The following is a 24,058-nucleotide window of genomic DNA, read 5'->3' as shown; positions in this document are numbered from 1 at the left end:
GCTAGGCTCCGGTGATCTACTGGGCTTTCCACACCACCATCTGTAACACTTTGCGGTCGAAGGCAGTGCATTTGCCATACCAAGTGGTGATGCAACCAGTCAAGATGCCCTCGATGGTGCAGCTGTATAACATTTTGAGGATCCGAGGGCCCATGCAAAATCTTTTCAGCCTCTTGAGGGGGAAGAGGCGCTGTTGTGCCCTCTTCATGACTGTGCAGGTGTATGTGGACCTTGTTAAGTCCTTAGTGATGATCTCTTTCGATGTGGATGGGGGCGTGCTCTCCCCTCTTTCTCCTGTACTCCACGATCAGCTCCTTGGTCTCGCTGGCGTTGAGGGAAAGGTTGTTGTAGTGGCCTACCACCATTGTGTCATCAGCAAACTTGATGATGGTGTGGGAGTCGTGCAGGGCCTCACAGTCGTGGGTGAACAGGGAGTACAGGTGGGGACTAAGCACACACACCCATGGGGCCCCCGTGTTAAGGGTCAGCATGGCGGAGGTGTTGTTGCCTACCCTCACCACCTGGAGCCTGCCCGTCAGGAAGTCCAGAGTCCAGTTGCAGAGGGAGGTATTCAGTCCCAGGCTCCCCAGCTTGATGAGCTTGGGGGGGACTATGGTGTTGAATGCTGAGTTGTAGTCTATGAACAGCATTCTTACATACACACACACCTTGCTGTACCTATTTCATGCTTTCTTGGGCCCATCTGGATGATCAACACCACACTGATTTAGTGCCAGCCCCTCTCTCCCCACTCCAGGAGCCCCATTCATTACAAAAGCCAATGCATTAATCCTCATGCTTTCCTTCACGGACAGGGCTGTCGGCTGATCGATACAGCAGGAATAAATCAATTGATGCCACTGCCACACAAACTGACTCTCCCCCTGTCCCTACCCACAACCTTCCCTGTTGTTGTTTCGCTCCCCACCTCCTCAGCTCTCAGGCTGACCTCTCGTCTGCCTCTTTGTCATTACAGTCACCCCTTCTGCTCTGACAGCACCACTGCTTTCAGGATCCTGTGTTCACTATTCTCTCAGTCATTCATGTGTTTGCTTCATGTCATTACATAGCATCACATCACATCAAATCCCATGTAATTTCACATATCACATTCTCTCCACCCATCCTTACCACTTCTTTGGGTGATGTTGCTCTCTTCTCTTTTGACACTGCCTCTCTAATTTGTCACCTCTACTGCAGACAATCTAGCTGTGCAGTGAGCTGTGAAAGACTCTCTCTCGCTCCCTCACTCACAAATGCATGCACACCAATATACACACACGCAAACACATACACGGATATGTATATACAGACACTCGTTCTTATGCTGACACTCATACACACACCTGCTCTCCAATTTCATTATCTGTCACATAAAAGTTATGTAGGTTGATTCAGCAGCATTTGGGGCATAGGGTGATGGGACATAATACATTTTTATGAATAGGCAGAGTCATGGACATATATATATATATTTTTTTTTTACAATATTTCTCTCATGTAGAGCCAAACTTTCATTGCCATTTTCATTATTCTTTTCTGCCAAGCTATTCAGTGTGTTTTCTAAAGGGCTTGGAAATGGCACAAAAACACATTTAGGATGGGATCATTTAGACCAGGGGTGTCAAACTCATTTCATGGAGGGCCGAGTGCCTGCTGGTTTTTGTTTTTTCCTTTCAATTTGTGTCCAATTAAGACCTACACAACCAGATGAGGGGAGTTCCTAACTAACCAATGACCTTAATTCATCAATCAAGTACAAGGGAGGAGCTAAAACACTGAGACATTCGGACCTCTGAAAGAGTTTGACAGGTGATTTAGACTATTGGCGTATAGCAGCGGGAGACAACCTTGTTCACGGTTGCTGGTTTATATCTGGCTCGTCCCAGCTTCCCACCCACCCACACACACAGTATCTCTTACTATGGTCATCATAAATTAGCAACATTTTTTCAAAGAAGAATCCAGGGGTTGTGCCGGCAACACCCAGCAGTGTACGCTGAGCGATGCTGAGCTCCTGCTGCCATCAGCCGACATACAGGGGTAACTGCAACTCAGCAAGGCATTGCAAAGGATTAATGACAACATAACCAAAGGATCCTACATCACATGTGCTTTAGAAAATCCACACTGTTGCTGCATTGAACTGTGATGGCAAGCAGATAGATGAATTAAGTAATGATTATATGATCATTTATGATGAATCATAAACTTCCAAAAAAGCCTACAAAACATCCAGTGAAATCGGAAATATCAACATTACTTTAAATGTGCTCATCAACATGTTGTCCTGAAACTCAATGCTTTGTTGGGGATTAGGACTGATGTTTAAGCACTTTGTGACATCTGCTGATGTAAAAAGGGCCTTATGAATAAATGTGATTGATTGATGTTTTTCTTCAGAGGAGTCTGATTCAAGCAGAATATGAATCTCCACTGGGATTCTCTGCCTCTAACCCTATTACGGGGGCTGAGTCACTGGCTTACTGGTGCTCTTCCATGCCGTCCCTAGGAGGGGTGCGTCACTTGAGTGGGTTTTATTTTTATTTTATTTTATTTCACCTTTATTTAACCAGGTAGGCTAGTTGAGAACAAGTTCTCATTTGCAACTGCGACCTGGCCAAGATAAAGCATAGCAGTGTGAACAGACAACAACACAGAGTTACACATGGAGTAAACAATAGACAAGTCAATAACATGGTAGAAAAAAGAGAATCTATATACAATGTGTGCAAAAGGCATGAGGTAGGCAATAAATCTAATAATTACAATTTAGCAGACGTGATCTTCCTGTCTGGGTTGGCGCCCCCCCCCCTTGGGTTGTGCCGTGGCGAAGATCTTTGTGGGCTATACTCGGCCTTGTGGTGGTTGAAGTTGGTGGTTGAAGATATCCCTCTAGTGGTGTGGGGGCTGTGCTTTGGCAAAGTGGGTGGGGTTATATCCTACCTGTTTGGCCCTGTCCTGGGGTATCGTCGGATGGAGCCACAGTGTCTCCCGACCCCTCCTGTCTCAGCCTCCAGTATTTATGCTGCAGTAGTTTATGTGTCGGGGGGCTAGGGTCAGTCTGTTATATCTGGAGTATTTCTCCTGTCTTATCCAATGTCCTGTGTGAATTTAAGTATGCTCTCTCTCTCTCTCTCTCTCTCTCTCTCTCTCTCTCTCTCTCTCTCTCTCTCTCTCTCTCTCTCTCTCTCTCTCTCTCATCAACTGTGTCATCGACTACCAGATTGCCATACCATATGATGTGGTTACCTGAAACTTAAAATACCTATCCAGACGTTGTAAGATCGGGCATGCGTCAGCGACGCCTGAGCAAAGGAACGCTACCATAACAAATCACATTTATTTATAAAGCCCTTCTTACATCAGCTGATATCTCAAAGTGCTGTACAGAAACCCAGCCTAAAACCCCAAACAGCAAGCAATGCAGGTGTAGAAGCACGGTGGCTAGGAAAAACTACCTAGAAAGGCTAGAACCTAGGAAGAAACCTAGAGAAGAACCAGGCTATGAGGGGTGGCCAGTCCTCTTCTGGCTGTGCCAGGTGGAGATTATAACAGAACATGGCCAGGATGTTCAAATGTTCATAGATGACCAGCAGGGTCAAATAATAATCACAGTGGTTGTTGAGGGTGCAACAGGTCAGCACCTCAGGAGTAAATGTCAGTTGGCTTTTTGTAGCCGATCACATTCACAGTATCTCTACCGCTTCTGCTGTCTCTAGAGAGTTGAAAACAGCAGGTCTGGGACAGGTAGCACGTCCGGTGAACAGGTCAGGGTTCCATAGCCGCAGGCAAAACAGTTGAACCTGGAGCAACAGCACGGCCAGGTGAACTGGGTATCAGGACCCGGTGTGAGAAACAGTCACTAATAGTCGGCAGAACCCAGAAGATGAGGCAGACACAGCAGTACTAGAAACGGTGGTTTAATCAAAGTAAAAGATCTTCAGGCAAAAATATAAATCCACGGCCTCCCGGGTGACGCAGTTGTCTAGGGCACTGCATCGCAGTGCTAGCTGCGCCACCAGAGTCTCTGGGTTGGCGGCCAGGCTTCGGGACAAGAAAACTTGGCTTCGGGACAAGTCTCTGAATTTCCTTGACTGGCCCAGCCAGAGCCTGGACTTGAACCCGATCAAACATCTCTGGAGAGACCTGAAAATAACTGTGCAGCGACGCTCCCACATCCAACCTGACAGAGCTTGAGAGGATCTGCAGAGACGAATGGAAGAAACTCCCCAACTACAGGTGTGCCAAGCTTGTAGCACCATACCCAAGAAAACTCAAGGCTGTAATCGCTGCCAAAGGTGCTTCAACAAAGTACTGAGTAAAGGGTCTGAATACTTCTGTAAATGTAATTTTATTTTTTTCATTTGTTGTTTTTTTTGCCAACATTTCTAAACCTGTTTTTGCTTTGTCATTATGGGGTATTCTGTATAGATTGATAAAGACAAATTACAATTTAATCCATTTTAGAATAAGGCTGAAACGTAACAAAACGTGAACGGGGTCTGAATACTTTCCGAATGCACTGTATGCAGCTTCCATTCTTTATTATAACCTAGGGCTTTCTAAGGGGAGATTTCTCTCATAACTAATTTTGTCCTTATGTTCCTTTTGTCATACCAGGTCCACTGACAGCATATCACACTCAACTGATGATTTATATAAACAACAGCAAGCGTTTCCCAATATGTCCAGAATGTTCTAGAAAGGAGATGAACCAGATCGATCCTTCTAGAACTAGAATGAATATGGTAACGTTCCTTGACTCGACGTTTGTTGTTTTACTCATCGTACTCAACACGAACTAGCCTTTGATTTGCTGAGCTTTCCTCGATTAACTAAGCTGAACCAATCATACACCAGTGCGCATAAAGCCAGAAATATTACTGAACTATATGGGTAAGCACTGGGGTTGCCATGTATGCATGCGGAGCTTAGAGTAACACACAGTTTGGTTATAAATCAACTTTATCAACTTATAAACCACTTTTATATTGATCAATTATCTAATACACAGATCTGTATTTAACAAACAATAGAAAACATTCTAAAGGAAACTGCCACAAAACATTTTTGATCTCAGGTCTTAGCTTTCCTCAAACATAATCTGGCAACCTAGCTCCATATTGTGCAGGGGCGGTGCTCTCGTCTCACAGTAGTTTCTGGAACCTCATGGTTATACCATGGATAAAGTGAGTAACAACTGTCATAAATATTCCGGTCAAAAACTGTATTTCTTCTGCAATATTTACAGTATTGTCGCACTGTTTGTGTATGGTGGTCAATTGTAACGCGTTTGTCCTATTTGAAGATTGATAGCTAGCTAGCAAACTAGTTAAATTTTTCTATCTCGTTTTACTCAATGCGGACTTCATTGTTACTAGCTCGCCATGTAACGGTAGCTAGTTGGCTGGCTAGCTAGCTAACCGGTAATGTTCGCGTATTAACTATCTAGCTAACCGGTAATGTTAGCACATTAGTTAACAAAATAGCTTTCAATTGTAGTTGGCTAATTTGCCGGCAAATATGTTTGGTCCAGAACCGTGTGTATTAGTAACCAGCCGCTTAGTTAACTACCGGTAGTTAGCTAGCTAATCAGCTATTATAGCTAGCTAGTTACCTAGCTAATATTACATACGCATGGTCTGTCGATCATCAGAAAAAAACAAAGTTCCGTCACGAATGACTTCATGCTGTGAAATGACTAACATTGCTGCTAGTTAACTTTTTCACGTTTACTAACATGACTATCTAGCTAGCTTTTCCAATTAGCTAGCTAGCGTACTAGTTAGTTATCTAACGAACTACTAAGGACGTGACTGGCAAGTTAAGTTAAGCGTTGGGCAGGACTACAAGTCAGTCAGCAATCAAACTTGCTAGCTATCATATAGCAGTAGCTAGTTCAACTCAGTTAACCACCTTGAAAATCTTAGTGGTTCAGCTAGCAGTCTATATCCGTTTAGCTGAAACATGGCCAGGTTCTGCAATATGTAATGGCCTCATAGCATGTAGGTGTCTAGGCTTGTTTGGTTTAACCTGACTGCTGGCTCCTAACGTTAGACCATGGCTGCTTTAGGAATCAGATTGTTGTTTATAGAGCTCAAATTGGCCAAATCAAGATGGCAGTATTTCTTTACTTGTCAGTTTAGTAAAAAATCAATATCATGAAAAAGCAATATTTAAACAGATTTGATTACAGTGAATTTATTCAGGTCCCTCTTTCCCCTCAGGTGTCACAGTTGAAGGATCAGGGCAACAAGGCACTGAGTGCCGGGAAGATCGACGAGGCCATACGCTGCTACACAGAAGCGTTGGCCCTCGATCCCTCAAACCATGTCCTCTTCAGCAACCGCTCGGCTGCCTATGCCAAGAAGGGCAACTACGAGAGTGCTCTGGAGGACGCCTGTCAGACCATCAAGATTAAACCTGACTGGGGAAAGGTGAGACGATGTCACAGCGCAGTTGTCCAGAAAGGGTGTCTTGTATTTGCACTAGCTATTGTCAAAAGTGACAAGCCTCATCACCATGATTTGTGCTTGCACAGGGCTACTCAAGGAAAGCGGCAGCCCAGGAGTTCCTTGGACGGTTTGAGGATGCAAAATTGACGTACCAAGAGGGATTCAGACAGGAGCCCACTAATCAGCAGCTCAAGGAAGGGCTGCAGAACATAGAAGCCCGGCTAGCAGGTAGAAATATTTGAACCTGTCACACTTTCAATTACATTATAAACACAACAATGGGATTTTGTTTGCTCATGTTTTGTTTCCCCTGTGTTTTGAATTTCACCTCTTGCCTCACCAGAAAAAAAGATGATGAACCCCTTCTCCATGCCCAACATGTTTGAAAAGCTGGAGAGTGACTCTCGAACCCATGCCCTGATGAAAGATCCAGAGTACAGAGCGCTTTTGGAGCAGCTTAGGGACAAACCGTCTATGCTTGGCTCGTGAGTATGTTTCTGTGGACGCCATTTGTCTTGTTGCACCGCACCTGTACATTTAGAAATTTACTGCATTCTTTCAGTTTTCAGTCCCCTTCCAAATGCAAAAGGAATTCAACACCAAGATCATCTTGTCTGACTGTAGTAATAAGTACCAGAACACAACATTCCTTTGTAGCGCTTGTGTATTTCCTGTGATCTATTTCAAGTACACTATGTCTGTCATTCTACCTGTAGGAAGCTCCAGGACCCTAGAGTAATGACCACCCTGTCAGTCCTGCTGGGGTTAGACTTGGCTGGCATGGATGAAGAGGAAGAGCCTACTCCTCCCCCACCTCGCAAACCCAAAGAGACTCAGCCACCCCCTTCCAAGGAGGAAGACTTACCTGAGAACAAGAGACAAGTAAATATATTGCATTATAAGTAATCCTATAGTCCTTCACAATCTGGGACAATGGTAATTTGTGCATGCATCTCCTCTCAGCACCCACACCGATTTGTGGGATTTCTTGCCCTCCCAGCACTGCTTTTAACAGCTTAAATGTCCATTGTGCTTTTATAGGCTCTAAAGGAGAAGGAGCTGGGCAACGATGCGTACAAGAAGAAAGACTTTACCACTGCACTGAAACATTATGAAGAAGCCCTCAAGCATGACCCAACCAACATGACATATCTTTCTAATCAAGCAGGTATACAATCATCATTGTGTATACACACAGAGACAGATAATATTGTGTAAAACAGAGTCTGGTGCTCTCTGTGTGGATAGTCCACTGGGAGTAAATGGATACCAGACTGCAATCTGGTTAGAGTGATGACAGACACAGAAGTTTAATGATGAAACGGAGTATACATGTTTTTTTGCCAGGTAAGTTGACTGAGAACACATTCTCATTTACAGCAATGACCTGGGGATTAGTTACAGGGGAGAGGAAGGGGATGAATTGTAAGCTGGGGATGATTAGGTGACCATGATGGTATGAGGGACAGCTTGGGAATTTAGCCAGGACACCAGGGTTAACACCCCTACTCTTAAATAAGTGCCATGGTATCTTTAATGACCACAGAGAGTCAGGACACCCATTTAACATCCCATCCGAAAGACAGCACCCTACACAGGGCAGTGGCATGTTTTTTTTTTTAGACCTGAGGAAAGAGTGCCTCCTACTGGCCCTCCAACACCACTTCCAGCAGCATCTGGTCTCCCATCTAGTGATTGACCAAGAACAACCCCGCTTAGCTTCAGAAACAAGCCAGCAGTGGGATGCAGGGTGGTATGCTGCTGTAGTCTGTGTACAGAGGGAAACGGGATAAAATAAATAGAAAATTACTATAATGGAAATCCAATAAACAATATTACATTAAACAATCATGTCAGCAATTTCTATACGCAAGTTACAATAAGAGAAAATTAACACACCATAATTCCTCTCGAGAATTAACATTACAGTTACACCAACTGGTAGGCTAATCACATAATTGTAAAAAATGGTAAGAGAATTGGTGACAACATATCCATCTACATACACATTTATTGTATTTACATATAACAATAGCAACAGGAATATTATGTAAGCGAAATAAGTATTTTTTTCTGAATTACATTTGGTCAAAAACAAATATCCCTGCAAATTAAAATGTTTGATCTCCAACAAAGCCAACGAACTGAGAAATGTTTTGTTTTTATGCTAACGAGTGGTTGCTATGGTGAATAATCCAATAATAATGGGTAGGACGCATGAAAGGTGCTTCCGAGTGGCGCAGTGGTCTAAGGCACTGCATTTCAGTGCTAGAGGAGTCACTACAGACCCTGGTTCGATTCCAGGCTGTATCACAACCAGCCGTGATTGGGAGTCCCATAGGGCGGCGCACAAATGGCCCTGCGTCGTTAGGGTTTTGCTGGGTAGGCCGTCATTGTAAATAAGAATTTATTCTTAACTGACTTGCCTAGTTAATTTTTTTTTTAAAGGATCTCTAAATGAAAAATACTGTTAGATCGATAAAATGTCCTTGTAGATCTAATTAAATTTAGAGGATTCTAAATTAATATCTAAAGGGCTATTATACATTGAGTGAATTCTAGAATCTTCCCAACTCAAAGTACCTTGTTGGACTCCCATTTACAGTTGTCTTAAATATGCTAATAGGAGAGGTTAATATTTAATGAGTTAAACTTGTAGTTTTCCTCCATTTAACAAATTATCAAGTTGTATTTATCTCTGAAGTATGTATGTGGAAAAAATTGTCATATTTTCTCCATGATAGAACTAATTGGCTTGATCAGAATCATATGAGATTAACTGAGTGAATAACTCTACCCCCTAATCGTGGGTACAATTTTCTATTTCCATACGATTAAGGGCAGATAAAGCAGCATAGCATTAGACCAATTTGTGTGGGTCCTCAGCAAGTCATTTTACAGAATAGATTTGTCCTGCTTTTAAGAATAATTGTTGTCAAAATGATCCATGGAGGTCTTATCTCCCCAGGAAGAGGAGCAGCTACCATAGCAGTAGTTTATGGGGATCTAATAAAATACTATCTCAGCTTACCATCATGCAGACAATGTCATATGATTTTTATATGCGTAGTTTTTATGATCTGTAAAATTTGATTGGATAATGAGGTGTTTTCTAAGGTGTCTGCATTTGTCCGTTTTCCCATCCCAGCTGTGTTCTTTGAGAAGGCTGAGTATGAGATGTGCAGGGAGCTGTGTGACAAGGCCATCGAGGTGGGCAGAGAGAACCGGGAGGACTACAGACACATTGCCAAGTGAGTTCCTCGTCAATTCACTGAAAATAATTACACGTGAGTCACCCTCTAGGGTATAAACTGCTGGGAGTCTGAAGGGGACTGTTGCATACGGTGTGTCCATCAAGGGAGGAGGAGAGATTAGGTCTCCTGAATAAGCAGCCAATTAAATCCTTTTATTCACCATTGCCAGGACACATTTCGGTAACTGTGGGCTATGCTACAAACCGGGGAAATGGAATGTCAGAGTTTGAGTCATCTGTGCTTAATGTCTCTCTCCCTATCCTCCTTTTTCAGGGCCTTGGCTAGGGTTGGCAACTCGTACTTCAAGCAGGAGAAATACAAAGAAGCAGTCCAGTTTTACAACAAGAGTCTGACAGAGCATCGCACCCCTGATGTCCTTAAGAAGTGCCAGCAGGTACAGAGCGTGTTGACCCTATTGAATGAGGACTCAGGGTAGACTATGCTGGGTGCGATAACGACTCTTTAACCAGTGTTAATCACCGTCCTGTCACTCTCACCATCCCTTCTGTCTGCAGGCGGAGAAGGTATTGAAGGAGCAGGAAAAGCTGGCCTACATCAACCCAGAGCAGGCCTTGGAAGAGAAGAACAAGGGCAACGAGTCCTTCCAGAAAGGTGCGTGTCTGTGAAATGGAGGATCTACAGCGGTTGAAAGTATTAATTGTTATGTGTCATGCCTATTTGTACTCTTAGTGGTAAGGTTTCTCTAGTTTCTGCATACCATTTTAGATTCTGGTAGTGTTAGGATATCTGACATGCTGTGTTTATTCTCTGTTCTACAGGAGACTATCCTTCAGCCATGAGACATTACTCTGAGGCCATCAAGAGGAACCCCAATGACGCCAAGCTCTTCAGCAACAGAGCTGCCTGCTACACGAAGCTGCTGGAGTTCCAGCTTGCCCTAAAGGTACAGCACACCTGACTACTGTGGTGCCATGCATGTACATGAGCTTTATCCTCATTACTAACTAATAAAGTGGATATCATCACGTGTTTTTCAGTCAAAGGACAAGGACTGATATATTTTTTCTCTCTTTTTAGGATTGCGAGGACTGTATCAAACTTGATCCTACCTTCAGTACGTATTGAACTTTAAAACCTTTTTTACTTTAAAAATGAAATGGTCAGTCCACCATTTAATTTATTTAGCACACACAGGCCTCCTAGCTTTTCTAATAGCAGCCATGTTTACTTTTTGCTCCTACTTGATTTTGGTCATCAGAAAACTGCAGATAAATTGCATCTTAAACTTGACTGCTGATGTGCAATTGTTTGAACTGTATCAAACCTGGGCCCTTTAAAAGCATGGTCTTCATCTAACTTCTCTCCACAGTAAAGGGATACACGCGCAAGGCAGCTGCTTTGGAGGCCATGAAAGATTTCTCTAAAGCGATGGTTGCCTACGAGAAGGCTCTGGAGCTTGACTCTACTTCCAAGGTACAGTATGACAGATTTACTTTGGTGAACTAGCAGGATCTCCTTTACTAACCAACTCTAAAAGAAACTGAAAGTGAAGTTTATTTTGTATGCGGTTTCTATTAAAAATTAAGCCATGGTTTATGGTTCTTCTACCTTGTTTTGTTGGTGTCATTGAGCAGACTGAGGCTAACATTTAAACCATCTCTGTTCCGAGTGCAGGAGGCCACGGAGGGCATCCAGCGCTGCATGATGAGCCAGCACGTGAGGAATGACGACAGTCCAGAGGACGTGAAGAGGAGGGCCATGGCTGACCCGGAGGTGCAGCAGATCATGAGTGACCCAGCCATGCGCATGATCCTAGAGCAGATGCAGAAGGACCCACAGGCACTCAGCGAGTAAGCAGGCCAACTCCGCAGCTACACATTTTACTCACTATCTACGTAATATACAACACATGCACCATAATCACACACTGTAATTGGCCAAATGAACTTGACATTTAGTTGATTTGTTCTCTCTTTCTCCCTGGACCCTTTCAGTCACCTTAAGAACCCAGGCATTGCTCAGAAGATCCAGAAACTGATAGATGTGGGACTGATAGCCATCCGGTGAGGAGAACAGGGCCAGAACCCATGAAGAACCAACCGCAAGACCACAGAGGATCAAGATGCCATTCCCTTAAGATATAACCCCCCCCTCTCCCTTATACCCTCAAAATGATACTGTATGCCATCTCGCCCAAACTTCAACCAACAAAGGGTTTCATTTTCTTTGTCCATTTTTACGGCCTTAATGAAATTGTACTTAGTGTCTTCCTCATCACAACTCTCTGAAACGTATAATTTGATTGGGCAAACTTATCCAACACCTATTACTGGAGCAGCAGACCAGGCTAGAGCTTTGGTTGGCACAATGACACTGCATTCATATCAGTGCTGCAGCTTATAACAAAACAAGTAAAGTTCTATTTGTCTGTTGGGTGTTGAACCATGATGTCAAGGTGCAAAATGACTGCTTCATTTTTCACTTCCTTTATTTTAAGACTGCTGAGATCAGATGATCAGTTAATATCTGTGTAGAGTGCCTGACTATGATTTCTCCCTTTCTGGACAGGATATTTTTCATAAATTCAGGTCAATGTAGTTGTGCTACTGGTGTACAGGCTTACGAGCTCATAATACTGTACTTTCCAGATCTTTAGAAATGTATGTTGCGTGGTCATGGAAGTACTGATCTTGGGATCGGCATTGGATTACAGCTGTGGAAGTTAAATGGTGATTTAACTTTTTTGAATATCTCTTGTCATTAAACCCCTTTGACTGGTAATACAGAGTAGAGAGAAGTATCATCTCTAGTTGGCACTTGTATTAAAGCTTTTCTGCTTCACATGGTGCACAAAAAATCTGCCGGCCAACAACTGCGTGATATTGTTTCTTAAGACCTTTAATGTCATACTCAAGGATGTTTTGTTTGTCAGGTTCTTACAGTAATGTGGGAGGTTGTGTTAAAATATATGTACTGTTCCCTTCAAGCTTTTTTTTTTTTTTCTTCCCACATTTCACCATAGCCTTGCTATGCTAGAGTTCTTCAGGACTCTGCGTGCCAGTAGAATAAACATGGCAGATTTGAGTCTGTGATTACACAACTAGTCCATTATCAGAAGTGGCACCCACACATGCTGTATGTCAAAGACAAATCCCCAGAAGTGTAATGTACAAGTGAAATTAATCCTGTTCTGCAAAATATATCTGAATGTATTTTTAAGTTCATTTGAGTCTGTGGTTATGTCCTTACTCTTTTCCAACTGGGAAACCCCTCAAAGCATATTCATATTGTGCTAATCTGCAAGGATTTGCAGACTGCTTAAAAAAAATGTCAAATTTTTTAAACTGAACAAAAATATAAATGCAACATACGCCAATTTAAAAGATTTTACTAAGTTACAGTTCATATAAGGAAATCAATCAATTTAAACAAATTCATTAGGCCCTAATCTATGGATTTCACGACTGGGCGGGGTATAGGCCCAGCCAATCAGAATTTGTTTTTCCCCACAAAAGGCCTTTTATTACAGACAGAATTAGACCTCAGTTTCATCAGCTGTACGGGTGGCTGGTTTCAGATGATCCTGCAGGTGAAGAGGGCGGATGTGGAGGTCCTGGGCTGGCGTGGTTACACGTGGTCTGAGGTCATGAGATCGTTTGGACATACTGACAAATACTCTAAAATGACATTGGAGGCTGCTTACGATAGAGAAATTAACATTCAGTTCTCTGACAACAGCTGTGGTGGACATTCTTGCAGTCAGCATGCCAATTGCACACTCCCTCAACTTGAGACATCTGCACGTTTTTTAGATTGGCCTTTTATTGTCCCCAGCAAAAGGGGCACCTGTGTAATTATCATGCTGTTTAATCAGCTTCTTCATATGCCACACCTGTCAGGTATTATCTTGGCAAAGGAGAAAGGTTCACTAACGGACTGAAACAAATGTGTGGCCAAAATCTGAGAGAAATAAGATTTTTGTCAATATGGAAAATGTCCAGGGTCTTTTATTTCAGCTCATGAAACATTACATGTGTTTATATTTTTGTTCAGTATAAATGTATGAGAAGTATTTATCCAATGCCCTTAAAACAAACCTTGACCTTATGACAAGACTTGACATTTTTATGCATCTTAATCTTGATCTATTTTGATCGTAATCTCATGATTTGCCTCTAATTAACCACTAGAGGGCATTACTCACCAAGCCCTCAGGAGTGTCTCAAATTCACCCTACCTACCCGTTCACAAACTAGCCAAGTTCTCATCAAGATATAAAAAATGGTAGCATACATATTTTAGATGGCAACTAATCAAGTTGTTCTAAATATCCCAATTCCAATATGTGTTTACTAGTTGATTTTATTTGTACAGCCTATGCAAAACGATTGTCTCACATGTTTCTCAGAAACAATATCTGATGATAAACTACCCCTTAAAGAAAAATGGCATGCAAAAGCGGAACAGTTATCGCTCTCTTGACATTTGCTCACACACAGGATGAGACCGCAGCAACTAAGACGTTGTGAGAGAGACGGGAGGAAGTAACAGGCAGATTTCACAAGCTGCAAAGAAAGGCAGAGGCAGAGGGCACCTTTTGTTTGACTGAAGAAAATTAGTTTGGGACTACAACTAGGTAAGGGAACAACAATTTCCTGTCAGGGCAGAGAGTAGAAATATGCTATAGGAAATTAAGACAGGGTGATGTTGAGGAACAGACTCTGAATAGTTAATTACTGATGTAACATTATATTATGCCTATGATAGCCTAAAAGTAAAGAAAGGACAGATAGAAAAGATTGGATAGGAGTATGGGTGTTATTGAACAGATGATTGAGAAAGGGGTCATTCATTTACAGGAAGTAATACGGTTTTGGTTTCCTATCTTATAATTACAACATAATGAGGTTTATGCTAGTACTTCATTTCAATATATTTTAATGTGGGGGTTTGCTAAGAGGGTCACGTGCAGAGCAGACAAGATTTTTCCTGTAGTTTTATTCACTGTATTACCTGATCTCACCTTTTTTTGTCTGATCTAATAACCATACATTGTCTATCAATGTTCAGTATTTCACTTGCAATGAGAAAACAATAATTTTAGCTTAAAGTATTTTAATAATGGGTGTTTCTGTCTTAAATGTGTTAATGCAGATGGATTTATTACCACTATAATACAGCACCTTAAAAATGAGAGTTGATCGTTAGTTCTATGATGTAACATCAGCTATCACAATTAACACCTGATAATTGAGTGATAATTGTTCACTGTGCTGATGAGTGCTATATTTTCCCTCTCTGTAAGTATGGCTGCCTGGGATCTGTCTGTGACAGTGGAGGAGCTTGGCCCAGAGGCCCCACCCCTCAAAGTTAGCGTGACCTCAGACCTGCACATTGGTGGCGTCATTCTCAAAATTGTTGAGAAGACACGTGAGTTCCCTACCAATATACACTTCAACTTCCATCCATCTTGGTAGTATATTAGAGAGAATAGTATATTTAAGCAACAAGGCCCGAGGGGGTGTGTTATATGACCAATATACCACAGCTAAGGGCTGTTCTTAGGCATGACGCAAGTGCCTGGACACAGCTCTTAGCTGTGTTATATTGGCCATATATCCCAAACCCCTGCGGTGCCTTATTGCTATTATAAACTGGTTACCATTTACATTTACATTTAAGTCATTTAGCAGACGCTCTTATCCAGAGCGACTTACAAATTGGTGCATTCACCTAATGACATCCAGTGGAACAGCCACTTTACAATAGTGCATCTACATCTTTTAAGGGGGGGGGGGGGGGCAGAAGGATTGCTTTATCCTATCCTAGGTATTCCTTGAAGAGGTGGGGTTTCAGGTGTCTCCGGAAGGTGGTGATTGACTCCGCTGTCCTGGCGTCGTGAGGGAGTTTGTTCCACCATTGGGGTGCCAGAGCAGCGAACAGTTTTGATTGGGCTGAGCGGGAACTGTACTTCCTCAGTGGTAGGGAGGCGAGCAGGCCAGAGGTGGATGAACGCAGTGCCCTTGTTTGGGTGTAGGGCCTGATCAGAGCCTGAAGGTACTGAGGTGCCGTTCCCCTCACAGCTCCGTAGGCAAGCACCATGGTCTTGTAGCGGATGCGAGCTTCAACTGGAAGCCAGTGGAGAGAGCGGAGGAGCGGGGTGACGTGAGAGAACTTGGGAAGGTTGAACACCAGACGGGCTGCGGCGTTCTGGATGAGTTGTAGGGGTTTGATGGCACAGGCAGGGAGCCCAGCCAACAGCGAGTTGCAGTAATCCAGACGGGAGATGACAAGTGCCTGGATTAGGACCTGCGCCGCTTCCTGTGTGAGGCAGGGTCGTACTCTGCGGATGTTGTAGAGCATGAACCTACAGGAACGGGCCACCGCCTTGATGTTAGTTGAGAACGACAGGGTGTTGTCCAGGATCACGCCAAGGTTCTTAGCGCTCTGGGAGGAGGACACAATGGAGTTGTCAACCGTGATGGCGAGATCATGGAACGGGCAGTCCTTCCCCGGGAGGAAGAGCAGCTCCGTCTTGCCGAGGTTCAGCTTGAGGTGGTGATCCGTCATCCACACTGATATGTCTGCCAGACATGCAGAGATGCGATTCGCCACCTGGTCATCAGAAGGGGGAAAGGAGAAGATTAGTTGTGTGTCGTCTGCATAGCAATGATAGGAGAGACCATGTGAGGTTATGACAGAGCCAAGTGACTTGGTGTATAGCGAGAATAGGAGAGGGCCTAGAACAGAGCCCTGGGGGACACCAGTGGTGAGAGCGCGTGGTGAGGAGACAGATTCTCGCCACGCCACCTGGTAGGAGCGACCTGTCAGGTAGGACGCAATCCAAGCGTGGGCCGCGCCGGAGATGCCCAACTCGGAGAGGGTGGAGAGGAGGATCTGATGGTTCACAGTATCGAAGGCAGCCGATAGGTCTAGAAGGATGAGAGCAGAGGAAAGAGAGTTAGCTTTAGCAGTGCGGAGCGCCTCCGTGATACAGAGAAGAGCAGTCTCAGTTGAGTGACTAGTCTTGAAACCTGACTGATTTGGATCAAGAAGGTCATTCTGAGAGAGATAGCAGGAGAGCTGGCCAAGGACGGCACGTTCAAGAGTTTTGGAGAGAAAAGAAAGAAGGGATACTGGTCTGTAGTTGTTGACATCGGAGGGATCGAGTGTAGGTTTTTTCAGAAGGGGTGCAACTCTCGCTCTCTTGAAGACGGAAGGGACGTAGCCAGCGGTCAGGGATGAGTTGATGAGCGAGGTGAGGTAAGGGAGAAGGTCTCCGGAAATGGTCTGGAGAAGAGAGGAGGGGATAGGGTCAAGCGGGCAGGTTGTTGGGCGGCCGGCCGTCACAAGACGCGAGATTTCATCTGGAGAGAGGGGAGAGAAAGAGGTCAAAGCACAGGGTAGGGCAGTGTGAGCAGAACCAGCGGTGTCGTTTGACTTAGCAAACGAGGATCGGATGTCGTCGACCTTCTTTTCAAAATGGTTGACGTACCAACGTAATTAGAGCAGTAAAAATTTATGTTTTGTCATACCCGTAGTACATGGTCTGATATACCACGGCTGTCAGCCAATCAGCATTCAGAACTTGAACCACCCAGTTTATAACTTCAGATTGCATATGAACATCTATTTCATAACCAACCGTGGGGTGTAGAGTATTAAGTTATTATTCCTTCATACTCCACAACATCTGTAAGTCAGACAAAACAACATTCAAAATATCTATGCAAATGAAAACAACAGACTGTACTGTATTTGGCTGAGAGTCAAATATGATCACCACCAGGCACCATAGATGTGTTTATATAAATCATTGCCAGACACATCTCTGTCCACTCCAGAGATAAAGAAGGATTGGTCAGACCATGCCCTGTGGTGGGAGCAGAAGCAGCAGTGGCTGCTCCGACCATCTTGGACCCTTGAGAAGTATGAGATCCATGCCGACGCTCGCCTGAGCCTCACCCCCCAGCACAAGCCTCTAAGACTGGGCCTACCCAATGGGACAACCCTGAGGCTTCAGGCCTGCTTCTCTCGTCCAGTCTTCCAAACGGTCATTGGGGTCTGTCATCTGCTGAGTAAGTAAATATATGAAGAAGAGTTCCCACCTAAATAAAGTAAGAGATTCTTCTTATTGTTGCAGATGTTAATCCGTATCCCCTTACACTGCTTCCCTCTGGTCATCCTCAGACCTGCGTCACCCAGAGGAGCTGTCGTTGTTACGGCCAATGGAGGTGAAGAAAAAGAAAAAAGACAAGGAGCTAGAAGAGGAAGTAGTATACGATCTAACAGGCCTTCGGATCTCATCAGGTAGGTCCAGTCGAATTGGAGGTACACTTCAAATTTCTAAATGGCTGTGTAACATTCCATACAGTATCTTTCACTGTACAGCACATACCAAATACTGTGTAACATATCTTAACTGCATGTGCAATAATGACAGGTCCAGCTCACACCCTGTCCAATGGCATGCCTATGCACTTTGCTGACTCACTGCAGACTGAGGCTGTGTATAAGATGTTGTCTGTCAGCCTACCTGCACCTGCTCCTGAGACTATCACCAAGATGCCCCGTCCCACCAGCCTTATGGACAAGGCACAAGTTCACAGCAGGTGCGTGTCTTGTTTATGTGGGCACAGCACACATAGATATGTTTATGTAGGTTACTCTGTGCGATAGAGGGTGTAATTAAATCTGTGTTTTCTTATTTTCTTTAGATGGCTGGATTCGTCTCGTTCTCTGCTCCAACAGGGAGTGCAGGAGCATGACAGGCTGCTACTACGCTTCAAATACTACTGCTTCCATGACCTGGATCCCAAGGTAGGCCTGCACCACACTTTCTGAGGGGCTATCGATTATTTCCTTTGTTTACCTCATGGTGGCCATGAATTTGAATTTGAATCTGTCACTTTATCTACCTTGTCTCCGTCTCCAGTATGATGCGGTACGTCTGACCCAGCTGTATGAGCAGGCTCGCTGGGCCATCTTGCTGGAGGATGTTGACTGCACAGAGGAAGAGATGATGCTCTTTGCTGCCCTTCAGGTAAACAACGACTGATTGAAATGTCACCAAAGGTTTTTCCCTGTCTGTGACACATTGCTTCCCTTCTCTTTTACAATGTTATACGTTTGTGTATGTGCTTTGTGTGTGTACACTATCCTCAGTACCACATTGGTAAGGTGTCTCTGTCAGAGCCCCAGCCGATGACATCATGTCCTGCCATGGATGATCTTGACTCTGCCCTTCAGTGTTTGGAGGTGAAGATGGAAGCGGAGGAGAGCATCACTGCGGACATGCTGGTTAGTGCCTCTGAGTCGGAAAAGGCTATACGGACACTCCTGACCTGCAAACCAATTTTTCATCTCAGAATTGGTTAAAATTAGGTTACGGTTAGAGTTAAGGTTAAGGGTTTGGTTAAGGTTAGGGTTAGGGTTAAAGGAAAATTCCACTCAAAACCTATCTTTTGGTATTTGTTTCATTAGTCCATTGTTGATATAGTCCCAAAATGTTTTGCATGTCAACGATCAAGTTTTCAAGATATTAAACTTTCAAAATGCAGAAATACAGCGGTATGATGCATTTAGCATCATATTGCATCATAGGATGCAAAATGCAACCAACCGGCTGTATTTCAGTATTTTTAAAGTGATATATTTTGAAAACTTGATTGCTGACATGCAAAACACTATACTGTAACGGTCTGTAGCTGTGACCATAGCTGATTTGTAAGGCAGCAGGAAAGAAGTTGAATTGCAACTGCACATGAAAACACAAAATAGACACGTGATTTTATCTCTACACAGGAAACAATGACGGTAGCACCAGAGCTGCAGGACTACTTGAAAATCTTCAGGTAAGATGGGTTGACAATGTACATCATTGCTGGCTGGCTGAATGCCCTCTGATTTCAGATCCATCTTTCTGCCGGTGACAACCTTTTCCTGCCTTGGATTTTAGATTGGATATCGATCATGCAAGATATATGAGACTTTCGGATAGTCTTGAGGAGTTTTTATGAGACAAACTCACCCACACACTCCCAAGCAAACACACACTCCGATGCAGCCACAGTTATATTGACATGCACACTCACACACATTCAACTGCATACCCTTTCCAAAGTTGCAGAAAAACGTTAGCGTTTTAGTAATACTTGGCTTTATCTCACTTTCTCCGACCTAGACCAAAAAGACTGACACTAAAGGGCTATAAGCAGTTCTGGTTCGCATTCAACAACACATCCATCTCCTACTACAAGAGTAAAGAGGAGAGCCTCAAGGAACCCATTCAGCAGATGAACCTCAAAGGTAAAATGCACTGACATACGCTGTTGGGAAACTGCACACCTAGCTACATGCACATACACTCAGCCCACATTTTCACATACGACCACAACCACACAAGCTGTTACCACTGCAAAGATGTGTACATACAGCATCCATTCTAGTACATAGAGCTTCAGAAATGACATTTGACACAAGATTTCACTTCTGGGTCAATCAATATTATTCTAGATATAATGAATCGCTGATGACTTCAATAAGCCAAGTGAGTCTAACCTGGCCACTTAAGACACTGTTGTGCTCCCCAGGCTGTGAGGTGGCCCCAGACGTTAGTGTGGCTGGTCAAAAGTTCTGCATCAGACTGCTGATCCCTGGGGCTGAGGGCATGAACGAAGTCTACCTACGCTGTGAGAATGTAAGGAACTCAACTCTCAGCTCACTCGGTTTAGAGAATTCTTCCCATGAATGAGAAGCTATTCATATCATCCTATGCAACCTTTTCCAAGGAATAGACTCAACAGCTACATATCAATGTACTAAGTCCTGCTATGTCATGCTCGGCTATGGTATATTTCCATCTTATGTCCATTAATCTCCTGTCACTAGGAGCTGCAATACAGCAGGTGGATGGCAGCTTGCCGTTTAGCCTCCAAAGGGAAGACACTAGCAGACAGCTCTTTCTCTAGTGAGGTGCAGAATATCCAGTCCTTCTTGGCCATGCAGAGAACCAACCCTGGGGCCAATACTGCTCAGACTGATGACAGCATCAACACATACAGCCTTGTATCCCCACGCTACCACAAAAAGTACAAAGCCAAACAGGTAAGAGTCATGACGATCTGGGGGAAACTCGCATAATATTACAGAATGTATGATAATAGAAGCAACCATAACGTTCAAACTTGACTCCAGTGATTCTAACCATTCCTCTGTTCTGTCAGCTAACTCCGCGCATCCTGGAAGCCTATCAGAATGTGGCCCAGCTCCCTCTAACAGATGCCCTCCTCAGGTTTCTTCAAATCTGGCAGGGTCTACCTGACTTTGGGGTGTCCTATTTTGTGGTGAGGTGAGTACTTGTCCTTTTGTCAAATATTTTCCATCTATCCGCCTTGTCAGCATAGCACTAAATCTTTTCTCACTTAAAATGACCCAAGTTCTACACATTTCCTGTATAATCACAGGTTTAAGGGATGCCGTAAAGATGAAGTCCTTGGGGTCACCAACAACCGTCTCATCCGCATTGACCTCAGCATAGGAGATGTGGTGAAGACATGGAGATACAACACCATGAGGCAGTGGAATGTCAACTGGGATATTCAACAGGTAAGACTGTCTGTCTAATGTGTCTTCATCTATATCTTACTAGGTCTGTCTACTGTGTTGTATCAAATATGTACCAACTAATTATGACTTAAATGTTTATCTGAAGAAGACCTATAAGTGGAATCGAAACCTCTTTTCTTTATTCCAGATGGCCATTGAGTTCAATGGCAATGTGAACATTGCCTTCAGCTGTGTGACTGCAACCTGCAAGATTGTGCACGAGTACATTGGGGGCTACATCTTCATGGCCACACGCACCAAAGAGCAGGCCGAGGTGTTGAACCAGGAGCTCTTCTTCAAGCTGACTGGTGGTCATGAAGCCATCTAAACATCCATGAATATCTGTATCTCAGAATGAATCTCTTCAAGGTTTTATGTTACATGGACATGCAGTATTAGAACAGGTTTTCAGAGTGACCAAGACTTTCAATGGGAAAGTGGTCAGTTGAACACGTTCTGCATAGGCTACCATTTCCACAACTCAGAATTGTATTGTTATTACTCGACCATACAATATGTTTTTCTGACTTTATAAAAGTCAATTTCATTTTTAAATGTTTGTGTTCTTGTATTGAAATGTATTCAATAGGCTACATAGATAATATTAAATGAATGGCAAGCAAAATAAATTGCTTATTATTTTCTCTGTTGCTGTGGTTGTTAAAAATAATAAGATGTAAAAGGTGCACATTTATCACCAAGGCATAAAGCCTAATGGAAGGATGGAGGCAGGCCATAGAAGTCAGATTTTTTTTGCAGCCGACGGGGGAAACTTTTATCCCGCACTGCAGATGGCTATATCGGTTTTGTTGTTGTTATTATTCCGATTTTTCAGGGGGTTGCTGCAGCACCCTCCGCACCCCTACTTTCCATGGCTATGAGGCAGACCTACATTCACAGTCAGTCACAAAGGCTGTTTTAGGCTTATCTCACAGGAAACCACATAGGTCTCCTGCTACAGTGCATACTGCCTAAAGACCTAAGAGAAACTAAAGTATATGGCAGCTATAGTCTTCTGTAGTGCATTTCATATGGACTGTAGTAGAAGAACACTTTGGAAGAAGACCAACAGCTGCAGAATTTGTGTTTAGGACTGAATAATTCAGCTTTATTAGTTTCAATTTTTATTAGTCGTACAATGAGCTCCAAAGTATGTTTTGTTGTGGTTTTGGCTCTGTACTCCCACACTTTGGATTTGAAATGATACAAGGACTTTGAGGTTAAGCTGCAGACTGTCAGCTTTAAATTGAGGGTATTTTCATTCAAATCTGGTGAACCGTTTAGAAATGAAAGCACTTTTTGTACGTAGTTCCCCCCCATTTTAGGGGACTAAAAGTATTGGGACAAATTCCCTTATGTGTAGTAAAAAGTGAAGTATTGTTAACAAACATGCCCCCATAAAGAAAATGAAGATTAAAATAGGTTCAGCCCCTGGTTCGACCGTGATCTTGCAGAGTTACTCCACCTCAAGAATTGCATTTGGCGAAAGGCTTGGCACACGCATACTTAGGCTGACTGGCTCTCGTTCAGGCAAATAAGAAATAAGTGCACTCAGGCTATCTGGAAGGCCAAAGTTAGTTACTTTAAGGAGCAGTTCTCTCTCTGTGGGTCTAACCCCAAGAAGATCTGAAGAACGGTTAAAGACCTGGAGAATAAACCTTCCTCCTCACAGCTTCCCATGTCCCTTAATGTTAATTACATTTTACTCATTTAGCAGACACTCTTATCCAGAGCAACTTACAGTAGAGTGCATACATTTTTATTACATTTTACATACTGAGACAAGGATATCCCTACCGGCCAAACCCTCCCTAACGACGCTATGCCAATTGTGCGTCGCCCCACGGACCTCCCGGTTGCGGCCGGCTGCGACAGAGCCTGGGCGCGAGCCCAGCCTGGGCGCAAACCCAGAGACTCTGGTGGCGCAGCTAGCACTGCGATGCAGTGCCCTAGACCACTGCGCCACCCGGGAGATGAAAATACCCTTAATGATGTTGTTATTACTGATATGAAGCACATGGCTGAGCTCTTTAATCACCACTTCATTAAGTCATTTGACTCAGCCATGCCTCCTTGCCCGTCCAACATTTCCTCATCTCCCACCCCTTCTAATGCGGCTATCCCCACTGCTTCTCCCTCTTTTTCCCCTACCCCGCTACAAAGTTTCTCCCTGCAGACAGTCACTGAGTCCGAGGTGCTAAAGGAGCTCCTTAAACTTGACACCCAAAAAACATCTGGGTCAGATGGTTTAGACCCTTTCTTCCTTAAGGTTGCTGCCCTTATCATCACCAAGCCTATCTCTAACCTTTTTAACCTGTCTCTCCTTTCTGGGGAGGTTCCCATTGCTTGGAAGGCAGCCACGGTTCGTACTTTATTTAAAGGGGGAGATCAAGCTGATCCTATTTCTGTTTTGCCCTGTTTATCAAAAGTGTTGGAAAAACTTGTCAATAATCAACTGACTGGCTTTCTTGATGTCTATGGTGTTCTCTCTGGTATGCAATCTGGTTTCCGCTCAGGTTATGGATGTGTCATTGCAACCTTAAAGGTCCTCAATGATGTCACCATTGCCCTTGATTCTAAGCAATATTGTGCTGCTATTTTTATTGACTTGGCCAAAGCTTTTGATATGGTAGACCATTCCATTCTTGTCGGCCGGCTAAGGAGTATTGGTGTCTCTGAGGGGTCTTTGGCCTGGTTTGCTAACTACCTCTCTCAAAGAGTGCAGTGTATAAAGTCAGAAAATCTGCTGTCTCAGCCACCGCTTTTCACAGATGGAGT

The 24,058-nt window shown here is 43.7% G+C and overlaps 2 protein-coding genes across 4 annotated transcripts in view; both read left to right on the top strand.

Annotated features, from left to right (window-relative positions):
* LOC129863932 (stress-induced-phosphoprotein 1-like) overlaps positions 1 to 12,897 on the top strand; it is a 68,747-nt gene extending 55,850 nt beyond the window's left edge. The window contains exons 1-14 of one of the 2 annotated variants that reach the window (XM_055936387.1): positions 5,088 to 5,192; positions 6,231 to 6,440; positions 6,545 to 6,686; positions 6,802 to 6,943; positions 7,175 to 7,340; positions 7,500 to 7,626; positions 9,607 to 9,709; positions 9,986 to 10,106; positions 10,228 to 10,324; positions 10,492 to 10,616; positions 10,751 to 10,787; positions 11,043 to 11,146; positions 11,348 to 11,523; positions 11,668 to 12,897. In XM_055936387.1, the coding sequence (XP_055792362.1) occupies positions 5,184 to 5,192; positions 6,231 to 6,440; positions 6,545 to 6,686; positions 6,802 to 6,943; positions 7,175 to 7,340; positions 7,500 to 7,626; positions 9,607 to 9,709; positions 9,986 to 10,106; positions 10,228 to 10,324; positions 10,492 to 10,616; positions 10,751 to 10,787; positions 11,043 to 11,146; positions 11,348 to 11,523; positions 11,668 to 11,740 (1,632 nt within the window). In that variant the 5' untranslated portion in view covers positions 5,088 to 5,183 and the 3' untranslated portion in view covers positions 11,741 to 12,897. Of the gene's footprint in view, positions 1 to 5,087; positions 5,193 to 6,230; positions 6,441 to 6,544; positions 6,687 to 6,801; positions 6,944 to 7,174; positions 7,341 to 7,499; positions 7,627 to 9,606; positions 9,710 to 9,985; positions 10,107 to 10,227; positions 10,325 to 10,491; positions 10,617 to 10,750; positions 10,788 to 11,042; positions 11,147 to 11,347; positions 11,524 to 11,667 lie in introns of those variants that run through there. The other variant, XM_055936385.1, reaches the window with a different exon arrangement.
* Positions 12,898 to 13,820: 923 nt separating this feature from the next.
* Positions 13,821 to 21,924, top strand: LOC129863933 (fermitin family homolog 3-like). Of its 2 annotated transcripts, XM_055936388.1 has the most exons (15): positions 13,837 to 14,309; positions 14,979 to 15,103; positions 17,518 to 17,751; positions 17,864 to 17,983; positions 18,117 to 18,285; positions 18,391 to 18,493; positions 18,609 to 18,716; positions 18,839 to 18,973; positions 19,478 to 19,527; positions 19,857 to 19,981; positions 20,266 to 20,372; positions 20,564 to 20,779; positions 20,899 to 21,023; positions 21,139 to 21,280; positions 21,429 to 21,924. In XM_055936388.1, exons 2-15 carry the CDS (start codon positions 14,980 to 14,982, stop codon positions 21,606 to 21,608), a joined length of 1,938 nt encoding a protein of 645 aa, XP_055792363.1. In that variant the 5' UTR covers positions 13,837 to 14,309; position 14,979; the 3' UTR covers positions 21,609 to 21,924. The 2 variants fall into 2 exon arrangements, with proteins under 2 accessions (XP_055792364.1, XP_055792363.1); XM_055936389.1 differs by lacking the exon at positions 21,429 to 21,924 and having other exon boundaries at positions 13,821 to 14,309; positions 20,899 to 21,018; positions 21,139 to 21,225.
* Positions 21,925 to 24,058: the final 2,134 nt, after the last annotated feature.

This window comes from Salvelinus fontinalis, chromosome 10, assembly GCF_029448725.1.
Source record: "Salvelinus fontinalis isolate EN_2023a chromosome 10, ASM2944872v1, whole genome shotgun sequence".
Classification (NCBI taxonomy): domain Eukaryota; kingdom Metazoa; phylum Chordata; class Actinopteri; order Salmoniformes; family Salmonidae; genus Salvelinus; species Salvelinus fontinalis.
The sequence above is the reverse complement of the archived record's forward strand: the minus strand, read 5'-3'. Positions and strand labels throughout refer to the sequence as shown.

Bases quoted from the DNA above. Each gene is read 5' to 3' on its own strand.
- LOC129863933 (XM_055936388.1), top strand. From the start codon at position 14,980: ATGGCTGCCTGGGATCTGTCTGTGACAGTGGAGGAGCTTGGCCCAGAG. The intron at 15,104-17,517 runs GTGAGTTCCCTA...TGTCCACTCCAG, and splicing joins CAAAATTGTTGAGAAGACAC to AGATAAAGAAGGATTGGTCA. The intron at 18,974-19,477 runs GTTAGTGCCTCT...ATCTCTACACAG, and splicing joins GCATCACTGCGGACATGCTG to GAAACAATGACGGTAGCACC.